Source organism: Andrographis paniculata, unplaced genomic scaffold (genome assembly GCF_009805555.1).
Source record: "Andrographis paniculata isolate CXL003 unplaced genomic scaffold, ASM980555v1 Contig5END, whole genome shotgun sequence".
In the NCBI taxonomy this organism is placed as follows: domain Eukaryota; kingdom Viridiplantae; phylum Streptophyta; class Magnoliopsida; order Lamiales; family Acanthaceae; genus Andrographis; species Andrographis paniculata.
Window position 1 is genome coordinate 63,726 of NW_026137595.1, and position 24,822 is coordinate 88,547.

General features: G+C 32.8%; 3 protein-coding genes across 8 annotated transcripts in view; 2 read left to right on the forward strand and 1 right to left on the reverse strand.

Moving 5' to 3' along the window:
- The window catches only part of LOC127258753 (uncharacterized), a 33,587-nt gene extending 32,295 nt beyond the window's left edge, over window positions 1-1,292 (forward strand). For all 5 annotated transcript variants that reach the window (XM_051285717.1, XM_051285718.1, XM_051285719.1 and 2 more), the window contains 2 exons: window positions 510-632; window positions 1,011-1,292. In XM_051285717.1, coding sequence (XP_051141674.1) covers window positions 510-632; window positions 1,011-1,143 — 256 coding nt within the window. In that variant the 3' untranslated portion in view covers window positions 1,144-1,292. The remainder of the gene's footprint in view (window positions 1-509; window positions 633-1,010) is intronic.
- A 6,857-nt stretch (window positions 1,293-8,149) lies between these two features.
- Window positions 8,150-14,156, reverse strand: LOC127259044 (meiosis-specific protein ASY3). Of its 2 annotated transcripts, XM_051286185.1 has the most exons (10): window positions 13,664-14,155; window positions 11,869-13,557; window positions 11,646-11,784; window positions 10,529-10,660; window positions 10,350-10,425; window positions 10,105-10,254; window positions 9,977-10,035; window positions 9,716-9,850; window positions 8,801-8,892; window positions 8,150-8,531 (listed from the first exon to the last, which is right to left on the reverse strand). In XM_051286185.1, the coding sequence occupies exons 2-10, from the start codon at window positions 13,549-13,551 to the stop codon at window positions 8,460-8,462; spliced, it is 2,538 nt and encodes an 845-aa protein (XP_051142142.1). In that variant the 5' UTR covers window positions 13,552-13,557; window positions 13,664-14,155; the 3' UTR covers window positions 8,150-8,459. The 2 variants fall into 2 exon arrangements, with proteins under 2 accessions (XP_051142142.1, XP_051142143.1); XM_051286186.1 differs by lacking the exons at window positions 8,150-8,531; window positions 8,801-8,892 and having other exon boundaries at window positions 10,119-10,254; window positions 13,664-14,156.
- A 5,810-nt stretch (window positions 14,157-19,966) lies between these two features.
- LOC127258862 (protoporphyrinogen oxidase, chloroplastic) lies at window positions 19,967-24,773 on the forward strand. Its single transcript, XM_051285905.1, has 9 exons — window positions 19,967-20,534; window positions 20,617-20,802; window positions 20,886-20,970; window positions 21,990-22,137; window positions 22,260-22,340; window positions 22,686-22,857; window positions 23,410-23,569; window positions 23,787-23,890; window positions 24,231-24,773. The coding sequence occupies exons 1-9, from the start codon at window positions 20,121-20,123 to the stop codon at window positions 24,528-24,530; spliced, it is 1,650 nt and encodes a 549-aa protein (XP_051141862.1). The 5' UTR covers window positions 19,967-20,120; the 3' UTR covers window positions 24,531-24,773.
- The last annotated feature ends 49 nt before the right edge of the window (window positions 24,774-24,822 follow it).

A 24,822-nucleotide genomic window follows, 5' to 3' on the forward strand; every position in this document is an offset into this window, starting at 1 on the left:
TCTACTACTTACAGAGTGTGCATGTTGTTTGGTTTTTCATGAACTATCTGTCTGTGTAAATTTGCTTGTGTTGTCTGTGTTGTGCTGGTTGATTGCTGTTATTCAATTGAGGAATTTTGGGACCTACACTATGCACCAGCTTGAAGGGGAGAATTACCATCTACAATATATTTTCTTTCCTTACTTTATTTAGATTTGGTATGATATGATTTGATTTACTTATCATATATTCAACTTTCCTATTCTTAGAATAAGTCATGTATTCTCCATAAATATTCCTCATGATAATATGAAGATTTATACTATTTTCAGCCAATCTCTAGTTCTATTTTAGCTAAAAAAAACCTGCCGTAATGAAATATACCTGCGGTCACTTAGAATATGATAAAGAGAAAACACTTCAGTGAATCCTCAGTCTTTTTTAAGTCTCTTACTAGAGCTTACTGATTTTTTCAAGGTTCTTCTTTCCTCTTAATATTCAAGTTTTTGTTTGTTTGTTTGTTTTCAAGGTGTTCTGGGGCTGGACATTTGAGGGATGATATTCTGTACTATGGGAAGGAACTCGAAAAGTTTTCAAATGTGAATGATGATCATCGAGCTTATCTTTTGGATATGGGTATTAAGGCATTAAGGTTGATTTTTCTCTTCTTGATAGGCGGTGTTGTTATTTATTTATTTATATTTATATTTTTTGTCACTTAAGGTTTGTACATTTTGGCTGGATAAGTTCTCTCTCTCTCTCTCTCTCTCTCTCTCTCTCTCTCTCTCTCTCTCTCTTTTCTTTTATTTTATTTGCCTGCATATAGCTATGTTCATTTTGCTTTATGATCTTGAACAATTTCATTTGCAATCCGGGCTACTGTGCTTTGTTGTTTTTTGTTACAATGGTCTATTTCAGATGTATGGTACTATGTTAGTACTTTCAATTTAATTGCTATAGGTCGTGGTATATCGTAAACCCATTCTAGAAGCTAATGTCTCTACTTTTTCCTGATCTTTGGTATGAGCAGGAGGTACTTTTACCTAATCACATTCAGAGCCTATCTTTACATCACTTCTGGGCCAGAGTTGAGATTCACTACTTGGATGGATGCAAGGCCTGAGCTTGGCCACTTGTGTAATAATCTTAGAATTGATAGGTAAGTTCATAGGATATGAAACCAATATGCAGATTGTGTCAATCTTCCCCTTTTGTTAATAACGATGATAACTCCCATAGAATGGAAGATAATATGTAAATTACAAACATCACCTCACATGTTTCGTAGACTACAAGATGTTTAGTTTGCCCAGACATTTGATTGCACCTCCTCACATGCTTGAGTTCGCTAGCTAGTTGATCACTACTTATTTGCAACCTCTACCAGATTCCTGCTTGCTATCTTAATTCACTCGAAGAAACTGTTTAGTCAACCCAAAAATATCCTATATCCTCCCAACCCTTTCAAACTTCGTGTTCATTCCTTATAGGGGGCTCTTCTTTCCCTAACTCTTTCCTTTCTTCCAACTAATTATCTAGAATAATTTGCAATTCTAGATTGCGTAACAGCGCCTGCACCAGTAGAAATCACTCCAATCCTTGGCCAGCCGAAAAAGTGGGATAATGTATTTTCAAGATGGAATTTTATATGATATCCAAATGAACCTTGAATTTTTTATTTTTTAATTGATTTTTATTTTATTTTATATTTTTGGCCCTAGCCAAACAAAATTTAGGATAATATCCTTTACTCTTAGATCTCCTTTCCAAATTAGACGTGAAAGGTTCCTTTAATCTTGCCCAAATTTTATATTTTTATATTTTATAAAATTTTATTTTTTTATAAAATAATATACTTTCTCCGTCCACCGTCAATCTATTCATTTTACCATTTTAATTTGTCTATCGCAAATGTATCAATTTCATTTTTTATTAAATATATCTTACACTAAAATATAAAATGACTTCAATATTAATATAATGTTACACAAATGTCATCAAATAACACCACTTATTACCATAAATGTTAAAGGATGTAATAGTTTTTATGTATATTAATTGTACCGCATATCAATATAATACTAATATACTAAAATCTACGTGCAAAATGTAAACGGATATATAGGCGGTGGACGGAGAAAATATATTGATTATATTTTTTATTAATATTTTTATGTTTTATGGATATTTATTTATGGGACGGAGGGAGTATATTAAATCAATATTTTATTTTCACATCATCAATTATGTTTATTGGTGTGTTTATTAATATATTTATTTTTATTAATTGTATAAGACTATGTAATATGTTGTTAATTTATGTGTTGTCTTTGTATTATTTTAATATAATTCATATATTGTTTGTCTCTATATCGTGTGTCTTTATGTCATATGTCGTGTGAAATTATGGGGTGTGAAATTATATAATGTATTTTCCATTTGTGTTGACATAGTTGAGGTGTAGTCTTTTTATATAATCTATCTCATCTCTCTTTATACGATGTGTTCTATTTTTATATAATGTTGTATATCATCATATCTTGTAATGTTTTTTCTTATACTGTGTTTATCTTATGTGTTACTAAAGGATATTATCATTCCTTATGTCAGGCTCTATTTTTTATTTTTCTTTTAGAAAAAAAATGCAACGTTGGAGTGCTTGCCCTTGCTGTGGGTGGTCTAAACATTCGTTGGCGTTTGTTATGATTTGTTAGGATAAAAAATAGTTTCCTTATGAAATAACTTTTAGTCTTTCAATACAATTTACGATATACAAAGACAGAGAAGTAAACAACAAATTCTAGGCTTTGTTTACGGAAATATTTTTGAAAATTTTGATATTATTTATACACAATAATTTATTCAAAGTATTATATTTGAATATATTTTTACATTACAAAATATCACATCAAATATATATTTTTTATTTTTTATTTTTAGTAAATTATATAACACTATGTGAAACTCCGTTGTGTTAATATAAAGTTTGCACGAAACACTATTTTTGTCTAAAATTAATATTTGGTTCTAAATAGAGCTGTTAACGATCCAAGTCGAGCCAAATTTTAAGTGTTCATTAACGTTCGCGAACAAGGCTCGTGTTCGTTTGTTAAGCTTTCGAGCTCGTTCGTAGTGTTCGAGCTCGGTTCGTTAAGAATTTTTGTTGTTTGAGCTCGTGTTCGTGTTCGGCTCGTTTAGGCTCAATTAAGCTCGTTCGAGTTCGTTCAAGCTCGTTTGTCTTATTTTTTAAAATTTATATATAAATTATAAAAAAATTTAAAATTATTTTAATTATATATTTTAAATTAATATTTTATTTATATATAAATTATAAATTTATATGTATATATAATATTTATAATAAATATATTATTTAAACGAACGTTCGCGAACAAAGCTCGAGCTTGTTCGTTAACTAAACGAGCTTGTTTATGTTGTTTGATTCGGCTCGTTAACATTCGCAAACGAGCTTTAACCGTGGCTCGGTTTTAAAAGCTCTAGTTCTAAATAAATATATAAATTGAAATAATTGAGTAATCATTCATTTTATATTTTTTTAAAGATAAATTGTTATCTATTTTTACAAATTCTATAAAAATAAATGATTCATCAATTATTTATTTATTTTTTTCAAAAAAAATTATTTAACATATTTTACGTTTATTATTGGTATAAAACTTACGTAATTTAGGTTTTTATTTAGAAATAAACATCAGTTTTGGACTAGGAGAGTGTTTCGTGTAAACTTTACATTGTTTCGCGCAATAAATAAAACACAGTGTTTTGTACATTTTTATTGCAACACTAAAGAATATTATATAATTTATCCTTTACTAAATAAATTCAAAATTCATTTCAAAATTCGTTTGTAAGGCTCGCCTTAAGCGCCTCAGAAATGAATGGAATAGTTGAGTCTGTTGGCGAACCTTACAAACGACTTGATTTTAGCTCTCTACCAATTAAGCGTACAAATATAACCACACATATGCAGCTCATATGGGATTCCGAATTAGGATAGGTTAGTTATTCCATTCCAAGCACAATGGATTGATTACATTTTGCCAATTTATGTGCTCCAAGAAAGGTCATCAACACCCTTCAAAAGTCGGTAGTGAAGGTGAGTTGTTGATTGTTTACTAGAGGAACGGAATCATGAGTTTGACTTCTCAATAGATCCCAGTAGAACTATGACAGTTGCCTCCAAAGGGTATAAAGAGGAATTGAGGAAGGGAACACGGCATTGTGTATAAAGTAATTACGAAAAGGGTTGGACAACTTTTTGCATAAGGAAAGATTCACTTTTAGAGTCCCGCAAGGGATGGCCTGATAGTATGGGGTTGAACGTGTGACCGTGAGCCTCAGGTTTGGGTTACACGAAATTTGTATTGAGATAATATGAAAAGACTGTTGGGAGAATACCGGAAGAAGAACAAAATGCAAACCAAAATTAGATTTGATATACTCCTTAAGCGTAGTCACGCCTAAGCAGTGTGTTCAAACTGTTCCACCAAAACGTTTGCCTTCAATCAATTATTTTTGTACCAAAAGAAGATGAATGATAACCACCAATAAACAACGGAAATAACAATATGAGACACCAAAACTTTTAACTTGGAAAACTCTTTTAAAGTGAAGGATAAAAACCACGAGGTATCACCCGACCCAAAGCAAAATCCATTATATAAAAAAAAAGGTTCGTACAATCAAAGATAACCACAACCAAAAAGACTATCAAACTCCACACCCAATTACAAGAATCGAACCTCAATCACAAGAGATTTTCCAACTACAAACAACCTATTCCAATCCTCTACAAACAAACAATCCATTCCAATCCTCAACCAATAAGATTTAAAATCGAATCCAAACAAATAAGGATAAATCAACGATACCAAAAGGAACATCCGAAGATGACGAGACCGTTGATCGGAACCGAGTTGAAGAAATTCTCTCATGCTTGTCGATTCTCTCGCGTGCATGGATAACAATTGTCTCTCTCAAACCCTACACCCAAATGATCCATCTCCCCCAACTATGACGACTAGGGCAACAATTGGCAAGAGTGGCTCTTAATTTTTTTGAGCTAAGTTGAATTGTTGGGTCTCCTACGTATAAAAGGAACCCAAACCCAACAAAGACAATATCAGACAATAAAAATTAAGATAATAGAACTTAAGAAATAAATAGGAATCAAGCTAAAGATTTTTGGATTGTGGATATAATTTTTACACTGTGATTTCTGTAATATAATACTCCTTCCATCCAGTTAGAAAGAAAGTATACATATTTCTATTTTGGGACGTCCAATTACAAAGTAAATACCTCATTTTTTTTCAAAAATATTCCTACTTTAAATCATATCATATTTTTACACCAAAAAGTAAGAGAAAAAATGTCATTACACTACTTTTAACTACAAGTATTTCTTAAACACAGCGCTAAAAATAATTGTATACTTTATGTGTTATGTGTGGACGGAGGGAGTAAATGAATTCATATTGGTGAAAATGAATCTGTGAATTCTGTAGACAAGAATTATATACGTTTACATAAAAGAATAATAGTATTTATAATTTTTACTAATATTAAATTAAAAAAAAATAATTAGACATGTCAAATTTAACGAGACATTTAATTTTTTCTCATATCTATTATGTATCATTCTCATTTCATATTATAAGTGTTAAATTCAAAATACATATACACATATGTATTGGAAATTTTGGATTTATATGCATATATTATTTATGATTTATATGCATATCAATTACTAATTAAATGTCTTCTTTCTATTATTCAGTTTATACAATTTTAACAAGAATCTATTTTATTTTTTCAGAAAATTTTTATATTAAAATATTATTTAAATAACAATAACAATCAAATTCAAACTCAAACGGAAATCAAACAAAACCATTATCTCTAACATTTAGACCTTGTTTACATAAATATTTTTTAAAACGAAATATTATATCAAATATTTTTTTTGTCTCGCATAATATCAAATCAAATATTAAATTTTTATTATTTAAAAAAAGTTCTAAAATTTCAACACTTTATCTAAACAAAAGCATTAAAATTTCTTCGGAAACTTTTTTAGTGCATTTGGACTATTAGTCAGCCAACTAAGAGTGTGTTTGTTTGAAGTTTGGATTTTGAATCGTGATTTGAATAATAAAAATTTTGAATTTGAATAGTTATATGATGTGATATAAATAGGCGTTGATGTGCTGTTTTGAATATAAAATTGATTTTTAGTATAATATAAAAAATAAAAAATAGGTGTTTGATTTAATATCTTTTGAAAGAAAAATGAATATATTTAAAATTCAATCCCAAGCAATCACACCCAAACATATTTAAACATCGACTCATCCATCAATCATCCGCTTATAAGAATATGTACTATAAATAGTCTAAATAAATTAAAATTTCTACAAATCTCGACGGCTGCTATAAATATAATATATACTTCCTTCGTCATCTGAATTGAACCCTTTGATTAGGGACACGGTATCTAAGGTAAGAATATTTAATTAGTTAATAATAATTAGTTATGATATTATGATATTATTTTTTTGTATAATTAATAATATTTATAGTTTTAAAATAAATTTAATATATAATTAAAGAAATTAAAGTATATGTTTAAATATTTAAAAAATTATATAACAATTAAAAAATATATGCAATATGAATATTATTTTGTAAAGAATAAAATTTTCTATAATACAAATAAATAAAAAAATATTTTTGTTTATTTATAAAAGATGTGTAATTTTAAATATAGATAAAAATATTTATTCTTTTTAGGAGAGAGATATGAATAGTTTTGAGTGGTCTAAGTCTCATGTTGTATGTTATTTAGTTAATTATGTTGATTTATATTTGTTAAATATGTTTTTGATTTAATAATTTTTACCAAAAATAGAAAGATGTAACAGGACATACAAAAATAGAAATAGTATCAATTGTGGTGGAACGGAAGGAAGTATTTTCTAAATATAGACTTCTCTTCAAACTCAAAATAATGTCCCAAAAACTAACGTGAGTTTGTTTTAATAGAATCTAACTCAGAAACATACAAAATTTGGAATCAGATAAATCAAATAGAGATATGCAAACATAACTCTAACCGGAAGTTAAAGTTAGACACGGACATATACACAGACAGTTGCAAACATATCGCATACATAGTCGGAAGCAGACAATCAAAATCAGACATATCGCAAACATTTTTCTCTTAAGAAATCTTAGATATAATAGCAGCAGAACAAGTCCAACATAATAGAATAAAATCAGATGAACATGAACCAATGAACCGATCACATAGGCTTGTAGAGAAATTTTATAGGATGAAGCCACAAAATTCCAGTGACCAGAGCCGCATCATGTGCCGCCAATACAAATTGGCGGTGGAACCCCTCAACGGCGCGTGTAGGCCACATGGATTGCGCCGTTTGTTGTGAAACTTTGGTGGCCAGCCGGTTTTTGTATGGGAAATCTGAGGGTGGGGGTGGTGTTGACCGGTGAAAAGCGAAAAGGTGAGAATTGACGGGGCAGCGGTATTGATTTCTGCATGAAGAAATCATAACTCCAAACGAAAAAGGATTTTTGTTCGGAAATCGTAGGGGAGTGGAAGAAAAAGCGCTTTGGAGAGAGGGACGTGAAGCCAGCCGCAACAGACACGGGAACATTGCGCCAAAAAAAGTGATCAAGTGGAGGGTGGGGTTGAGTGTGGGGATGATAGGGGTTGAAAAAAAATTAAAAAAGGGATGAGAAGTTACATGTAAGAGCTAGCATTTGTAAATGAGAAAGTTCAAACAAAACAATTTTATTGTAGGAACTGAATCTCTATTTAAATAAGCACTTCGAAAGTTTGTTCAAATTAGCCGTATGCTTTACTCAAATTTATATTTGAAATCACATTTTTTTCACCATTTTAAATTAATTTTACTCCGTATTCAATATATTTTCCCACTAATTTTATATAAAACTACAAAATTACCACAACCATAACAGTTGAATGGTTGAAATAAATTTCTCATGAAAATTTCCTTGAGCCAAATTTCATCTTTTGTTATTTGAAGTTCTTAGTTACTATTCATTCTCAATAATAAGGTCACAATTCAGGCGATGAAAATCTTTAAAGTTTCTCCGTTCTCGCAAAAGATGTATGTGCGTGTGCATGCATTCATTAAGATATTCCCTATTTTGGCTATGCACTAACATATTAATGCGACGCCATGGTTGTTAAAGTAGATTTGCTTTGCTATGCCTGCCCATGTTGTGTACTTGACCGCACAAAAAGCAAACTGGCTAAGGTTCACACAACGCACACAATTCACCATCCAGCTAATTCTATGTTCTCAAATCAAAACTGTATCACCCCTTGTTTCAAACACCTCTCTTCAGAAAATTCTTAGTAGTGAAAACATTACAAAGAAGAGATCACACCCAGCAAATGTTAAAACTCTTTTCAGCCAAAAGCATCACCGCTTACTGACTCTGCTACCGCAAGTCTCAATTGAAGCATCTTCTCCTCAGCCAACTGCAAAATAGAGAGAACAACCCCACGCATTATCTTATCTTGCATGTCAGTTTCAATAAAGAAATTTAGATCTACAATCTCTGGAGCCCTTCTGTAGTCAATTCTTTATACACATCACACATCCCAGCACAAAGCCATTTTAATAATCTAATGAAAATATCACAATCCCACAAAATTGTTTCTATCACCTGAGATTAAACTGCCTCACTCAATGGAAAATCCTACAACCATAATAAGAGATGTTTTGATATTAAGTTAACCAAACTCACTTCCCGAACAGCCATGACTCTGCTTTCAGCATCTTCGAGTTCAACCTTAATTTCTTGCTCCACTTGTGACATCAGAATTCTGTGTGCAGCTCCTAAAAATGCCAATTAAGGGTCGATATAGGTCAACATTGTGCTAATTCAATGAAACAACTATTGTATGATATGCGGCCTCTATCCATGGTTTGTACATATACACTGGAGCAATAAATGAACATTCACAGATACACTGGTTTGTACATATCCATGGTTTGTACATATACACTGGAGCAATAAATGAACATTAACGGATGCAACTTTTGCCCGTAGCAACTCCTGTAAGTCTCAAGGGGGTAATCTTCAAAATAAAATGGGGCAAAGAAAACAATAATGCTAAAGCTGCCTCTTTGATATATTACACGGATTCAGATAAGACAAGGAAAAGGCAATAGTTCCATGATCAAAGTTAGATATCCTAAATACATAACACTAAAGATATCTAGATATGCTGTACTAAGGATCCACAAAGTTATGTCTAGCAACTTAAAAGAGAAATATGCTTGATAAAAAATGTGCCCTTTGTGTGCATTTCTTTCCTTGTTGTGATGCATTCACTTTATTATGTATAAGGAAAAATACATGTTAGAAGTTGCAGAAAGCTTTCCAAGGATTCAGAAAAATACATCCTTAAGAAAGGGCATGCGGTTTTGGAAAATTACATGCTCTGTAAACTTTAAATTTGCCAGTGTATTTTATTTTAAGTGTGACTTAGAACCCTCAAATATAACAAACAATTCACATTTTTCGCACAGGGAAAAGATGCAAACCAGATTATATTCTAACATACCTGCATATTTTCAAAATCAGAAATGAGTGGTGAACATGCTGAGCTAATTTATATACAATTAAAATTATTCATAGAGGTAAGAGTTCTCTTACTTTGTTTTTCCACAGTTTGTTTAAGCTCAATTACATGTTCTTCTGTATCCTCAATTATGTCATTGTAATGCTTAATATGCCGGTCAACCTCATCCTTGAAACTTTTGTATATTCCAAGCAACCATTCTTGTTGCTCTGAAAGATAAACAAGCCAAAGCATTGAGCAGAAATGATGTGTCAAGCAACAATAAAAAACTTAAGGTCACTGCATGCCAACCATCTACTCAAAATAAAATACCCCAAAGGCACTAGAACGCACACCTTCGAATCTATTGTCAAGCTGCTTCCTCTTGGACTGACTAAAATTGGTCAGCTTTGCCCTGAAATATAAAGCATAATGCTTAAATGCAAGACCATTCAAACAAACATTTCATTAATTTAATACTTACACATCTATTTTGACCTGGGATTCAGCATTCTGAAGTATCAAAAGTATTTCCTCAGCAGCAGCACACAAAATCTCAGCAGAACTTTTGTTTCTCATTGACTTCAGTTTCGTTTTAATATGACATAAAGCCACATTAAATAGAGCTACAGCACTGAAATTTTTAGGGAAAAAAAAAATCATCACAAAAGAAGCAGAAAATTGTTGGCAACTTTGTGATTACTTTCAACTAAACAAAGACCAGAGTACCTAGCAAGGCCATCCTCATGAATTTGTTGCATGTGAAACTGAAGATCATTACCATCACTAGCTGCTGCCCATTTGTCTAAAGAGAAAGCGAAATAAGACACACAGGAGAAGAATGGAATTTTCAAGAAGCTCAGAGAAAAAATAAGAAATGGATGTTCATTGATCACAACTCAAATAACCTTTGAATGACTCTGACTCTGGAATACATCCAGTCATTTCAGCATCTTTTTGCTCGCCAATTTTTTTGGTGGTACCATGTAGAAAATTCTGCATACATACTTCAGGAGATAACTGCTCTGATTCTGTGGCATCTGTGTATCATGACATTACCATGTTTCAAACAACATGTTGCCTGACTCCATGAAATTGGAGATTACTGATGAAGCAAATAAACCTAATGAATCTCACATAATCAACAGGTTAGCAACTGCTTTTCTCAACCGACATTCTTTGACATGGGTGGGAATAATCCATCAAACTATTCCCAGTCGATAATGTTAATATGTTATCTCATCAATCTAAGTTAACATGTCTTGAATGAAAACGTAATCAAGCAATAAATTCGTTAAAATTAAATCTGTACTTTTTCTAGTGCATGGAGCTCATTTACCAATAGTACAGAAATACCTGTTTGATGGGCTGGAATGGAGCTTTTCTATAAATTACTAAGGAAACAAATAATGTATGTTAAATAACCATCTTACCTAAGAGTTTAAGCTGATAGTAAAATATATCATTCACTACATATTATATAGTTCTCCAACAATGTAAAATTAAATTTATGCCATACGTGTTAAGTTTTGGCATCTTATGCAGAATAATGAATACAGCAAGCATATAACTATGCACATTACTCCTCATAGAAATCAGAAACCATAATATCACATCAAATTTGCATATATTATATGCAAGTCCAGAACATAGACAAGAATAATGCTGAACCGGAGACTATATATCAATGGGGCAGCGAATGCAATTATGCCTTCCTTCTGAGACATTAAAATTTTAATTTGGCAAACTGTACAGATATTAATGAAAACTCATTTTTATAATCTCAATCTTAATCAACATTTACTGCAAGAAACAGAAACACATCAAACAAATCAGGAACAATGGTAGCACAAGTAAAGAAAGAGTTACACTGCACAATCACATAGCTGAGGAGGAAAAAGAGCAGAATCAATTTTCATATCTTGAGAGACAAATCAATTTAATAAAGTACAATCAAATGTTGATGTACCATGAAAAAGTGTATATATGCCGTGATTTACAACATTATTCAGTGTTTATTCTAACCTTGCATATTAGAATCATCTTCTATGTTCTCATTATCCATCAGATTGGTAGATGATCTGCACATCAGATTTTCACTGTTGCCTTCCATGATACATCTTGGCTTAGTATGGAGACTTTCATTTAATTCACACCTACCATCCTTTAAATTTAATAAGGAACAGCAACTGTGTAATCCAAAATATTATGACACAATCAAATATTGTACTGAAGGATTAAAGGATACAGATAATTCCAGTTGAATGTTTGCTTTTCCTTTGGCTGCTTTTGAACTCAAACTTTTGAAGCTTTGGATTCCTTGCGTAATATATATACTTTTGGCAAAACTAAGTCCATGGAGCTGTTCTTGCTTACTTTCTGGTAAACATTTGGGGGATATAATTTGAAATTTAGAGGTCAATGAATCTTGCACACAACTTCCCCTGTTCTTCAACAAAGAAGTTGACTGCTGATCCTTCGAGTTTGAAATTTCAGCATCCACCCGCTGCTCAACATCTTTCTGTTGCTCAATTACCCCTATCTGTGGAGACTCAATAGAATAGTCTTTTTCAGAACCAAAGTTGGGCACTTCAAATAGATCACACCTTCGATCATAAGCAGCATCAGCATTGACAAATTCATTTCTCTGCACCATGGATTTCTCAACAGCCGTCTTGCTTTCCGACAGTTGTTTCTCTTCCACAATTTTGCTATTAACACTGTGATGAATCTCCAATCCAGAACTCTGTCTTCCAATCCTGTTTCTCTTAGAAGTCAAAGAGCCTTCAATGAAATTGTCATATAATCTTCCAGACCAATCATCTTTAAATGACAATAATCTCTTTTGCGGAAACACTTTTCTGTGGCATGTAGGCTTTTTAGCTTTAATTTTGTTTCCATGGTTTCTGGTGAAAGTTTTCTTCTTCTTGTTCGGGGAATATATCATTGGTCTTCCAGAAGTATGGTTTTTGTAATCATCTTCAATTTTTTCAGAGTTAGAGTTTCTTTCTCCAACAGGACTGTGTTCCCAACACCAGTCTTCATCGGAATGCAACTTCGCAGTCTGAGGATTGACACTTTGCTTGTTTGGTGAAAAGTTTCCCAAGATCTTCCAGAGTCCCGTTCTCAAATTTTTGGTGCCCACAGTTTCTGGTTTCCTATCTTTATCCTGCACCTGTTCACTTTTTAGCACAACCCCAGGTCCATTTGCAAACACAGTAGTCTTTGCATGCTCCATGTTGCTAGTCTTCCAACACCAGTCTTCATCTGAGTGCAACTTGGCTGTCTGAGGATTTACACTTTGATTGTTTGGTGAAACATTTTCCAAGATCTTCCAGAGTTCCATTCTCAAAGTTTCTGTGCCCACAGTTTCTGCTTTCCTATCTTTATCCTGCACCTGTTCATTCTCTAGTACAACCTCAGTTTTATTTGTAAACACAGTAGTCTTCACATGCTCCTCATGACTAAGCTTCCTTGCATCCACAAATTGAGTGGTTTTGCGAAATAATTTCTGTCCACATTCATCAGATTCTAAACCAGTTTTTCCACCAGAGTTGGCTGCAGATGGTTTCTCTAGGAGCTTTACGCTGGGCACTCTGCAGGTGGCGAAAGAACTTGGAGATTGTTCTGCAACGTGAACTCGAACTGGAACTGAAGAAGGTGCTGTTGGGTTGAAACATGTAGCGGAAAGCCATGGAGAGGCACATTCCCGTGTAGCTGCGAAATTCTTTTTCAAAAGGCAAGTAGGTTCATCATGATTTTTTACAGCATTTTCTTCGCTAGGACTTCTATTTTCTGCGGTTAGCAACTCTGCATCCTTGATATCTTTGTTTTGTTCCTCGGAAATAGCATCAACCAACACCCCTATTGAGATCTTCCTAGACTCGCTGCAACATCGCTGATGACTGCTAAAGATCCGACAGTCACTCATTTGTTCCTAATATAATATAACGATACCGATTTTCACAAAAGCGCTATATGAAGTGGTAAATGAAGTTGTGAAAGAACTGGAGATAAACAAGCAAAAATTATATGTAACGTACCTTGGCAAAGTAGAATTTGTGTTGATAGTTATAGCTGGTTTCTGGCAGCGTTGGTTTGTATTTTCGTGCTTGTTTTCGCTACAGTGTCCAGTTATTTCCCGCCCAACCTAATTGAGTGTAGAGAAAAACGATTTGCTCTCCTCTCCCACCACTGTATCGGTGCAATGACGGTCGTCAGATAGATGCAATGATTGCACACTAAAATCGACGAATATGAGAATAAGAAGAAATCAGGAAAGAAGAAGAATGGTCAGAAAAGAAAAAGAAGCAGCACCAGCTCGATGAAATAAGAAAATCATAATAAGAACAAGCGCAGAAGAAAAATCAAAAGAAGAAGAAGTCAGAACCACCAGAAACAGGAGAAGAAGAAGACATGACGATGACAAAGGGAACCAGAAGGGAAGAGGAGAAGAGAAGAAGGATGAAGACGTAAAAACAACAAAAAGGAAACGCCAACGACAAGAGAAGAACTGGCACGTAAACATAAAATAATTCACATACCATATACTCCTTCCAAAAAGGCAAAACCGCACAAAATTCAGTCGATCTTGGTTTTATAAAATTGTACTAAATTCTCATATTTTTTTCAAACTTCTTTTCTAATTTTTATAAACTATACCTCTAACCTTTTAGCTATTCTTATTCTTATTTAACGGTGAGTTTGAGCTTTTTTATTTATAGAAATGCCCATATTTCGGATATTGAAGTGAATCATGAAGTATTTGTTATTATAGTTTGTAAAGAGAAAGGAATGATAATAATAATATGAGTTTTTGTTCAAAAATAATGAAAATTCTGAACAAAATAAATAATAATAATAATCATAGTAATAATAATTCTAAAAGTTTCATCAAAGGTGATGATTTGATGTATAAGGTGACTTGGTTAGGTTAAAGAAATTTATAATTGACATTTTAAAAAAATACATATCCATAGAAACTGAGTGATGTGAATTCTGTTGTCCGTTATGGAATGAAATTCTCTGTCGTCGCGTCTACCTATCAAAGCTGATGATTGGATGTATAAGGTGACTTGGTTAGGTTAAAGAAACTTATAATTGACATTTAAAAAAAATACATGCCTATAGAAAATGGTTGATGTGAAATCCTTTGTCGAATGAATGTGTGTTCACAAATTTCTTGAAGGTTTATTTATATTCTACACTCTCCGTTCTATACCTAGATATTCATTTATTTTTGCACGTAATTTTAGAAATATTAGTATTATATTGGGATGTAGTAGGAATAAAGTAAAAATTATTAAAATAACTTTATTAGTATGTGTGATATAAAAGTAATGGATTTATGTAATATATTGTAAATTGTAAGAATATTTGTAATGTTAAGTATATATTACAGTTACTAAAAAAAAGGAAATTGATACTTTGTTACGGGACAGACTAAAATAAAAAAATAGATATTTTGTTATAGAACGGATGAAGTATTAAATACCAATGCATGAACAATAATGGTAGCCAAAGGCGGAATTGTATCCACCATTTTCACCGATTGTAAAACGATCTGCTACCCAATTTTAAAAAAAAAAGATGTAACCCAGATGACGTTATGAAGAAAAGTTATACATGTAGACAAAAAGTGTATGAAAATAGTACGTTGAACTAGAGAAGAATGATAATTTGCAAGTTTTGTGGTTTCTTGGTTATAGGTTTAAGGGGTGTCAAAGAGAAATGCTCGTTTATATGAATCAAATTCTATAATCACAACCATGGAAGTTACTAGTTATCTTAAGAGCTTAAATATGGTGAACACAAAAAATGCCAAAAGTAAAAGTTCTAACAAAGAAATTAATAGTACATAATTCTGTGTAATATTGGCCGCTTTATATGCCAATTTTTTTGTTAATAATATATTTTTTTCATGAAATAAGTGAGAAAAAATATTTTACCTTGAGCACAAGTACTGTAAAAAAGCAATATACAAACTATTTGGGGCCAACACAAACATTGAGTTACAGTAGAATATAAAGTGCAACACAAAAATCAAAGGGATCCACCATAACTAGAGTAAAGTTAAACAATAACTTTTGTCCATGTTTGTGAATATACAAAAGTATACTTCTAAACATGATATTTCCATTTTCGAATGTGCCACACATAGTTGAACCAAATATTTAATTTAGAATTAAATCCACTTAAAGACTAAGATAAAATATGTCATGTCACTATAATTTAAAATAAAGTATAATCTTCATCATCCACAAAATAAATGTCATGTTATGTTATTAGTGAAATAATATAGCAATATTGTCGAACTCCATTAACCATATACATATACATATATATATATAAATATATATTTGTCCAAGTGAGCATTCAAATAACTTCAGCCCCACAATAATGATTCACTAGACCATCATCAATAAATAGTCAAAAATCTTCGGTTCAAAAGGACTTGATAAACCTATAAAAATATAAGAGTCATCCAATTACTTCTATATACCCATCATACGACCCTCATAATCAATACATCAATAGCCGACGTTGTCATCATTAACCACAAGACGCTCTATTGTATATGATAGCAAAGATAGGATCCTCATATCTAGTCTTACCCCGTGTAATGTATTAGAATACATGCAACCTAAAATAACCTAGGAATATCTGGAAACTCTACTTCTCCTCACACCCGTAATAGGATCACATTTGAATTTTGACATATAATCCTAAACTACTGGTAGACCTCACTAGTAGCTACTTAAATGGATGAAACAACACCTAATACAAATGACCGAGTACGTCTCAACTACAATTGGTCTAATCCCTAAATGGTCATACAACTAAGTCATCTAGTTGTCCGACTACTATCGTCCAATATCGCAAAAGTATTACGGTACATCGGTATTAAATATTCTAACCCCACATGATGTCCTCACATAGCACTACCGCACATAAGGACTAAACTATAGATCCATAAAATATATCTGATAAACCATGTAATTTGTGTGTAGTATGTAAATGAGTGAATATCGAAAAAGACCGGTGAGATAACACACCTATTCTCTTTTTTCATAAATTTACCAAAACTAACAAACAGAAGCGGAACTAGATCGGGATGAGAGGAGGGGCTAATTTTTCAAATTTTGAAATGAACATAATCGTTATCCAATAATTCAATGGAGTTATCATATTTTAAAAATCTTACAAAATATCAATCTACAGTAACAACTATATATTACAAGATTAATTTTGTATTATATGAAATTGATAAATAGTAAAAGAATTTAATAAAAAAAAATGGCTCTTAAAAATATCATCTCCTATGCATTTGGCTTTTTTTTAAGGTATTTATTATTATTATTTTTCATATTTATTTCTATAGCATCGAACAATTATTATGAAACAATTTTTTTTATTATTTAAAATTAAATACTCATAATTTTTTTAGCAATTTTTTAATTTTTTTTATTGTTTTTCATATTTTATATATTATAAAATCAAAATCAAAAATAAAAAATCAAAAATAAAAAAGAGTGGGGTAGGGTAGGAAAAGGGGTCTTGCCCCCACGTATATCCGCCCTAGTTAACAAATATATATATATATACATCAAATATCGGAAAGTGTGAAGTCTCACACATGCATTGTATACATATATATGTTAATATATAAATGCAGTGACAAAACTATCAACGTAATATGACAATAACATTAAATTCGCAATCGCATGAACATGTATATCTAATTTTTTGAAATTTGATTTTATCTTACCTCTTTATCGAAACTCTTTGGATTTTGCTTTCTCATACTGACTCGTCCTCAACGTACACTTATCTTATTATTTACTTAAATAAGATGAACAACATGCTTATTCATACGAGCTACCTGTTTAATTAAAAGTTAATTCTTCTAACTAGCTCGAAGGTTCCAAAATTTTTCATTTAGTACAATACGATACCCTAATTATAAAAGTCTTATACCCCATGTTCTTTATATCACTTTATTATTATATAAAAGTTTTTAAGAATATAGAGAAATAGGGATGTGTCGTACACTTCCATTATTTATTCCAATTGAATCGATATTAACTCTTAGAATATAGTGTTAGGGCTACAAACAGAGTATTAGCTGAACAATTACATCAATTAAATAACTACATAACTAATTATGAATCTTCAAAGAATTTTTAATTTAATGCACTAATATCTAATTTTTTTTAAAAAATCATAATTAAACTTTACTTACAACAAGAAATACAATATTAAAGTCAAAAATAAAAATCAGCTAATATTTTTGTCCCTTCATTTCTTCCTTCCCAATTCTCCTCGGTGTTTATTTCCTTCATGTTAGAGTTTGGTTTGTTTCTTTTGTTTTGTTTAGTCAAACGTTCATATATATTCATTCGATTAGAATATTTTGAGGATATTTACGATGAAAGAGAAGGTGGAATAATGCTTTTGTGGGGGCATGACTTCATTTTTATTTTTTTTACAAATTGTAGAGCCAAAATTTATAAAAATCTAACGTTGGAGTTTCTGTTAACTCTCTCACATGATTTGGTGCACTGTGATTACGAAAAATTAAAATCTTTGATGTTTCACCTCCAATAAATGATGTTTTTAATATTACTGGTTGATTTTTCAATAATAATGAGTTTATACGACCGAGAATTCGTATATTTGAATGATTTTCAAGAGTTGCCTATTGCGATGCCTACCACTACTATACTATATTGCCCCGCGATTAGCACAGAGCCACGGTACAATTTTATATGTTCCAAGGCGTCGAATTTTTTATATGTGCTATGGTACATACACGATATCCACATGCACTATTTTTTAGGCAAACAATTCTACGCTCTTTGATTATATATGATAATATGATTATATTCTATTAAAGCCAGATGTCGCATCATGTCATATCAGTTACAATTATTAATTTTGTCGTTATTTGCATTGAGACTACAATTCATGAGTTCTTTTATAATGAAATTAAAAATTAATTAATTCTGAAATTAAGGGTTGTATTTATTTAAAATTTTATTAGTTATTGATTCAAATGGATTTTTATATATTTGATTAGATTGTTTATAAATTTATATGAATTTATAAGATTTTTAAATATTTTTATTGATTTAAGTAAATTTTATAAAATACATTTTTAAATAAAAACAAAATTACATTAATTTTAAAAATAATATTATTATTCATTATTTTCATTTTATTCTTTCTCATCTTCATTTTTATGACTATTGTACCTTAACTTGGGTTCATTTTCAAGTAACATTTGGAATACTATTCTTTATGTATTATAATACTACTCATTTTATTTATTAATATATTATTTCTTTCATCTCTAAATTATAGTTTTGGTTGTGTTGAACATGAGATTTAAGGAATATTGATATTATATTGATAGTGGGTAAAAAATATAGACAAAAGATATTTGTGAGTGTATTAGTGTAAAAGATTGTGACAATTATGTAATAATAATGAAAGAATAAGGTAGTTATACAGTGATATGATTATTTATGGAAATAAGACTAAAAAAATAGTAAACAAAACTATTGTATTGAGACGAAGAGAGTAATATTTTTATTTTTTATTATATTATCATTTAATATATTATCTCCCTCCCACAGATTTAAAAAATATTAATATTATATTAGTAGTTAGTAAAAAATAAGGATAAATAACTTTTTTTGCCTAATAATAATAAAAAAAAATAGGGATGGTTTTATACTGATATGGTTATTTATGAAAATAAGACTATTGTTTTGGGACGAAAACAAACGGTAAAGAAGACTATTGTATTGGTACAAAGGAAGTATTAATTTATTTTTAATTATATTAAATGTATATATTATTAAGAGGGCTGATAAAAATAGATACAATCCAAAAATTCAATCCGAGCAAGCAAAAAAACTACGTTTGAATCTAAAAGAATAAGCCAAAATAATCAGTTCGTGTCCGACCCAATTTTAAATTAAATATAATTTTTAAAATATATTAACATATGAACTTATGTTAAAAAAAAATACAAAATTTCATAACATATAATATTTGTATAAATATCAAATAAAATTCATAAACTTTTAATGATTATGAATTGTTCTAGATTTAAAAAAAAAAAATTAAAATGTGAATTAAATACATCTAAATTTTAAAAATTCAGCAAAAAATTTAAATAAAAAATTCTATAACATCGTGATTGAATAAACTATGTCAATTTTTTTTTTTTTTTCTTTTACCCTTGTAACTTACCAAAACAACTATCAATAAAGTTTTAATTTTTTTCCCTTATAAATAACCGAAACAACCATCCACCCTTGTGGGGTTGAACGGTGTACTGACGGGATGGAACGAATCCAACCAAGTATTATCGTCCCTCCACGTGGGGTTGGGGATAAGCTTAGGCATTAGTGTGAGTGTCGTCTTGATGCTGATGAGCACAAGGTCGCCTCCAATTACCAGCCCCAACCACGGAACGTTCTCTTTCCGCCGATGATGGCCTGTTACTCTGGTTCCGCCGCAACCCCTTTTCCCGCTTTCAGTGCACTCAAGTTCAAGCCACCATCCCCTCTCCTATCATCTCTCACCCCCTACACGATCCCCCCCAACTATGGCGGGATCCAGAAGATGATTCGGTGTTCCATTGCCGAGGGTCCGGCCTCAGTCTCCGCTACTTCAGGAACCGACAATGAGCAATCGATGCTGGACTGCGTCATCGTCGGAGCAGGCATCAGCGGTCTCTGCGTCGCCCAGGCACTTGGCACAAAGCACTGTTGCTCCAATGTGATGGTGACAGAGGCCAGAGAGCGCGTGGGCGGAAACATCACCACCGAGGAAAGGGATGGCTATCTATGGGAAGAAGGCCCCAACAGCTTCCAGCCCTCCGACCCCATTCTCACCACGATTGTGCGTTTCGATTGCTTTTTCAAATTTTCTCGTTTGGTTTAGCTGTTAGTTAAGAACAGAAATTGTGAAATTGAGTGGGCAGGTGGACTGTGGCTTGAAGGATGAATTAGTGCTGGGAGACCCCAATGCGCCGCGTTTTGTGTTGTGGAACGGCAAGCTGAGGCCAGTACCTTCCAAGCCTACCGATTTGCCCTTCTTTGATCTCATGAGCTTTCCTGGGAAACTCAGAGCTGGCTTTGGTGCAATTGGTCTTCGCCCAACCCCTCCAGTTTGTGTCCCCTTCTATACTTTTCCTTCACAAGATCTAATTGGTTTCTTCTAATTCCCCGAATTTTTTGTCAAAGGTAACAGGGTCACGAGGAGTCAGTTGAAGAGTTTGTCAGGCGTAACCTTGGCGCTGAAGTTTTTGAGCGCTTGATTGAGCCATTTTGCTCTGGTACACTCATCCGCTTGTATATTTTTACCATAGTAGCTTCTGGATGGATGCTTGAATGTTCTCTGAGATTAGATGATGGGATACATTATTGCGTTGGTACAATTCGATAATGCACTCAAAATATCAGTACTAAAGACATACAACAGTTGTTAACCAGTTCGGGTCAAATGCCCTATGTTTGGGAGACAACAAGCCTTACTCCATCAATAGAAAACAATTTTCAGAGTACAAAGGATAGTACGGCATATAAGAAAGCAACCTTCAATGTTGTCATTTTTGTTCTCTTTTCACAGATTGTTACTTCTCATCTCTACAGTCAATCCCCGTCTCATCCTGATGCATTCGCATATACATCTATTTGGTCAACACATTTCTGCATCATCACACTATAATCTTTGTTGATCTCTATTAAGGGCAGGTCTTGTGCATTCAATGCCTATCTTTCATTTGTGTGCATCTTTGTGTTGTAAATATGCTTATCCAATCTTTCCATCACTTACAAGCAATTCAATTTATTCGGGTGATCGCATATTCTTCTCCAATTTATGCTGAGAGCACCCAAATATTTGTTACTACCTTCAAAAAGTAAATGGCATATATTATGTTGCTCAAGCTGTGGTTTCAACTTTTCTTCAGGGTGTTCCTAATCTTGTTATAACTTAGTGGGAATCTGAATTTGTTTATTATTTTTGCTCTTCCTTTCCCACCCACACTTCTTTTCATCTCCAAATGTAGACTTAAATTGAGATGATATTGAATGGCCGGATGATAACTTTGCTCAATAGGCACACCCTTTGCACTCCACCTTAAAAAACCAAGTGGCTGAAGCCTAAATAGTAAAGTATAGCTACAGGGATGATAAAACAAGTCCAATTGAATATCCTTTTGCGCATATTATTGAAATTGTTGCCAAGAACCAATGCCCTAGCTTCAGTTGAGAACTCCTGTAGTATCAATATGAACATCCTGCAGTTTTTGCATCAAGTAAAGCATTACGTTTCATTTGTTTTCTCATACAGGAGTTTATGCTGGGGATCCATCAAAACTGAGCATGAAAGCAGCATTTGGGAAAGTATGGAGACTAGAGCAAAATGGTGGTAGCATTATGGGTGGAACTTTTAAAGCAATCCAAGAGGGATCTACCAGGGCTAAGGCCCCTCGAGATCCGTAATTATTATTATTATTATTATTATTATTATTATTATTATATGGTTATACCTTCGCTGCTCATGTGCCTTATCCTGTTATTTGTGCATCAATATTCTGATATTGGTTGAGTACTTGTGCAGGCGCTTGCCCAAGCCAAAAGGCCAAACAGTTGGATCATTCAGAAAGGGCCTTGCAATGTTGCCTAATGCTATTGCCTTAAGGTGTCTCTCACTTCATTTGTTCATTACAGAAAAATGCACGAGGAACTCTTGCAAGTTCTGCAACAGTATTGGTTTTCCTTGTTTTTCATTTAGCTCAAAATTTAAAAGAAAAAGGTGAATAGAAGAGAAAGAGAACAAGAAACATAAAAGTACAAAAATCTTGTATTAAAGAGATCTTACGTACATTGACTTGAATATTCCATGCAAGAATAAGTTTAGGCACTTCAGAATAATTCATATTTCTGTCTAATTAACATCTACCAATACGCCAGCAAATCCTGTGTGATTGGGTTAATACCTTAATATTTTTGTGACTCTTGTGCTTATGGGTGTCTCATATTCTAGATTGGGAAACAGAGTCAAGTTGTCATGGAGACTGACGGCTATTAGTAGATTGGACAACAGAGGATATTCTTTAACTTATGAAACCCCGAATGGAGTGATTATTCTGCAGAGTAGAAGTGTTGTTATGACTGTTCCATCATATGTAGCAAGTACAATATTACGCCCAATTTCGGTATGTTTTCTTCATATTTACTCTTGACTTCTTTTTGGAAATGATATCATTGGACCACAAACGTGCACAGAGTGTGAGAGTGTATCATTTACAAGTTTGCTGCTATGAATCAATTGAATAATCTAGAACACTAAATATACAAGAAATATCATGTAGTGTGTTCTTCAGTATTTATGTGGCCAGTTTACTTGCACCAAAAAAATGTTTACATTCTATTAACGAGTCGTTGTTGAGCAAATGGAAAAAAAAGGGAAAAGAAGAAGAAGAAGAGGAGAAACCTGCACATTGCCTTTGTTAAGTAAGCTTGGACAATTTGTTTGCTTTCCAGGTGTTATAGTATTAAATTCAATCTGTAAGACATTGGTTTCTGTGAATGTTATGCTCTGCATTTTATGTTTTTTGTTTTTGTTTCCCTTCTATGCTCTCTCTCTCTCTCTCTTTTGAGTACATGCAACACCTATGAGATAATTCGTATATATCCTCCTAGAATCAAGTTGTGTATACAATCATTTGGTTTTCTGATTGGGTTATGTATCCTGTGCACTTTCTCAGGCAGTTGCAGCAGATGCATTGTTAAAATTTTATTATCCACCTGTTGCTGCAGTCACCTTATCCTATCCTAAAGAAGCACTTCGGAAAGAATGCCTAATTGATGATGAACTGAAGGGATTTGGGCAATTGCATCCGCGGTCCCAAGGGGTGGAAACTTTGGGTACTTGTAATGATAATCTTGTTATCTAGGATTATGAATGACGGTTACTCATAAGGATTAGCGGATGAGGTCTATGAACTGTATGTTACTATGTATAGATAAAAAGTTGACAAAATTACAGATATCAGAAGTATGTGGTTGACTGGAACAAAAAAAACAAAGAAAACTCTCAATACTGCGAAAGTAATGCCTATATTTATTTATTTTTACCCCGCAGGAACTATATACAGCTCATCACTTTTTCCCAACCGAGCCCCACCTGGAAGGATTCTCCTTTTGAACTATATTGGGGGAGCAACTAATACTGGAATTATCTCAAAGGTAAACTGATTTTCTAACTACAACAAATCTTTATGGTTCGGTTGCAATTGGCGAGTTTGTTGAACACTGCATTTGAGTAGTAACAAATCCGCTGTGCCCATTTTGATATGCCACTTGCTCGTGTCATAATACCTTTTATGTTTCAAAAAACCTGCTTCTCCTGATAACATATGTATGTCTATTTCACTCTAGATTTTGTTGTTGACATGACAAATGTCATTCCTATAGCTCCATTTCCAACACTAAGTTTGGGATTGTGGTTTTGGTCTGTTGGTATGTCCAATCCATGTTCATAATCGTTCATTCCTCCCCGATCTGATGATGCTTTGTGTTCGGTCAGGGTGAGAGCCAGCTTGTGGAATCTGTTGACTGTGACCTGAGGAAAATGCTCATAAATTCTAGTGCGCCGGATCCACTAGTCCTGGGAGTGCGGGTGTGGCCACAAGCTATTCCACAGTTTATGATTGGGCACCTGGATGTGCTGGACAGTGCCCGAGCTGCCCTGAGCAATGGAGGGTTTGAAGGTCTGTTCCTTGGAGGTAACTATGCATCAGGTGTTGCCTTGGGCAGATGTGTGGAGGGTGCATATGAAGTTGCAGCGGAGGTAACGAATTATTTGTCACAATGTGCACGGATCTAGAAGTTGCTTAGTCGGTCAGGATTCAGGAAGCAGTAGCAGCAGGGTGTGTGGAATTTTTGTAGTAGTGTAGAGAAGGCAGGCAGCTGTGGCTGTGCCTCCCAGTCTCTGAACGCACCCTACCCCCCTACCCTTTGTGAGGGCTGGCATGAATGTTTGAAGCATCGTCTAACCTTCTTATTTCATCAAATTCAATTCATCCATGGGAGCGGATGCTGCCTCTCCGTTCCCTTCTTTCTTTCTTTATTTATCTATCCCATCCCTCCTCCAATGATTATAATAATAAGAACTTTAA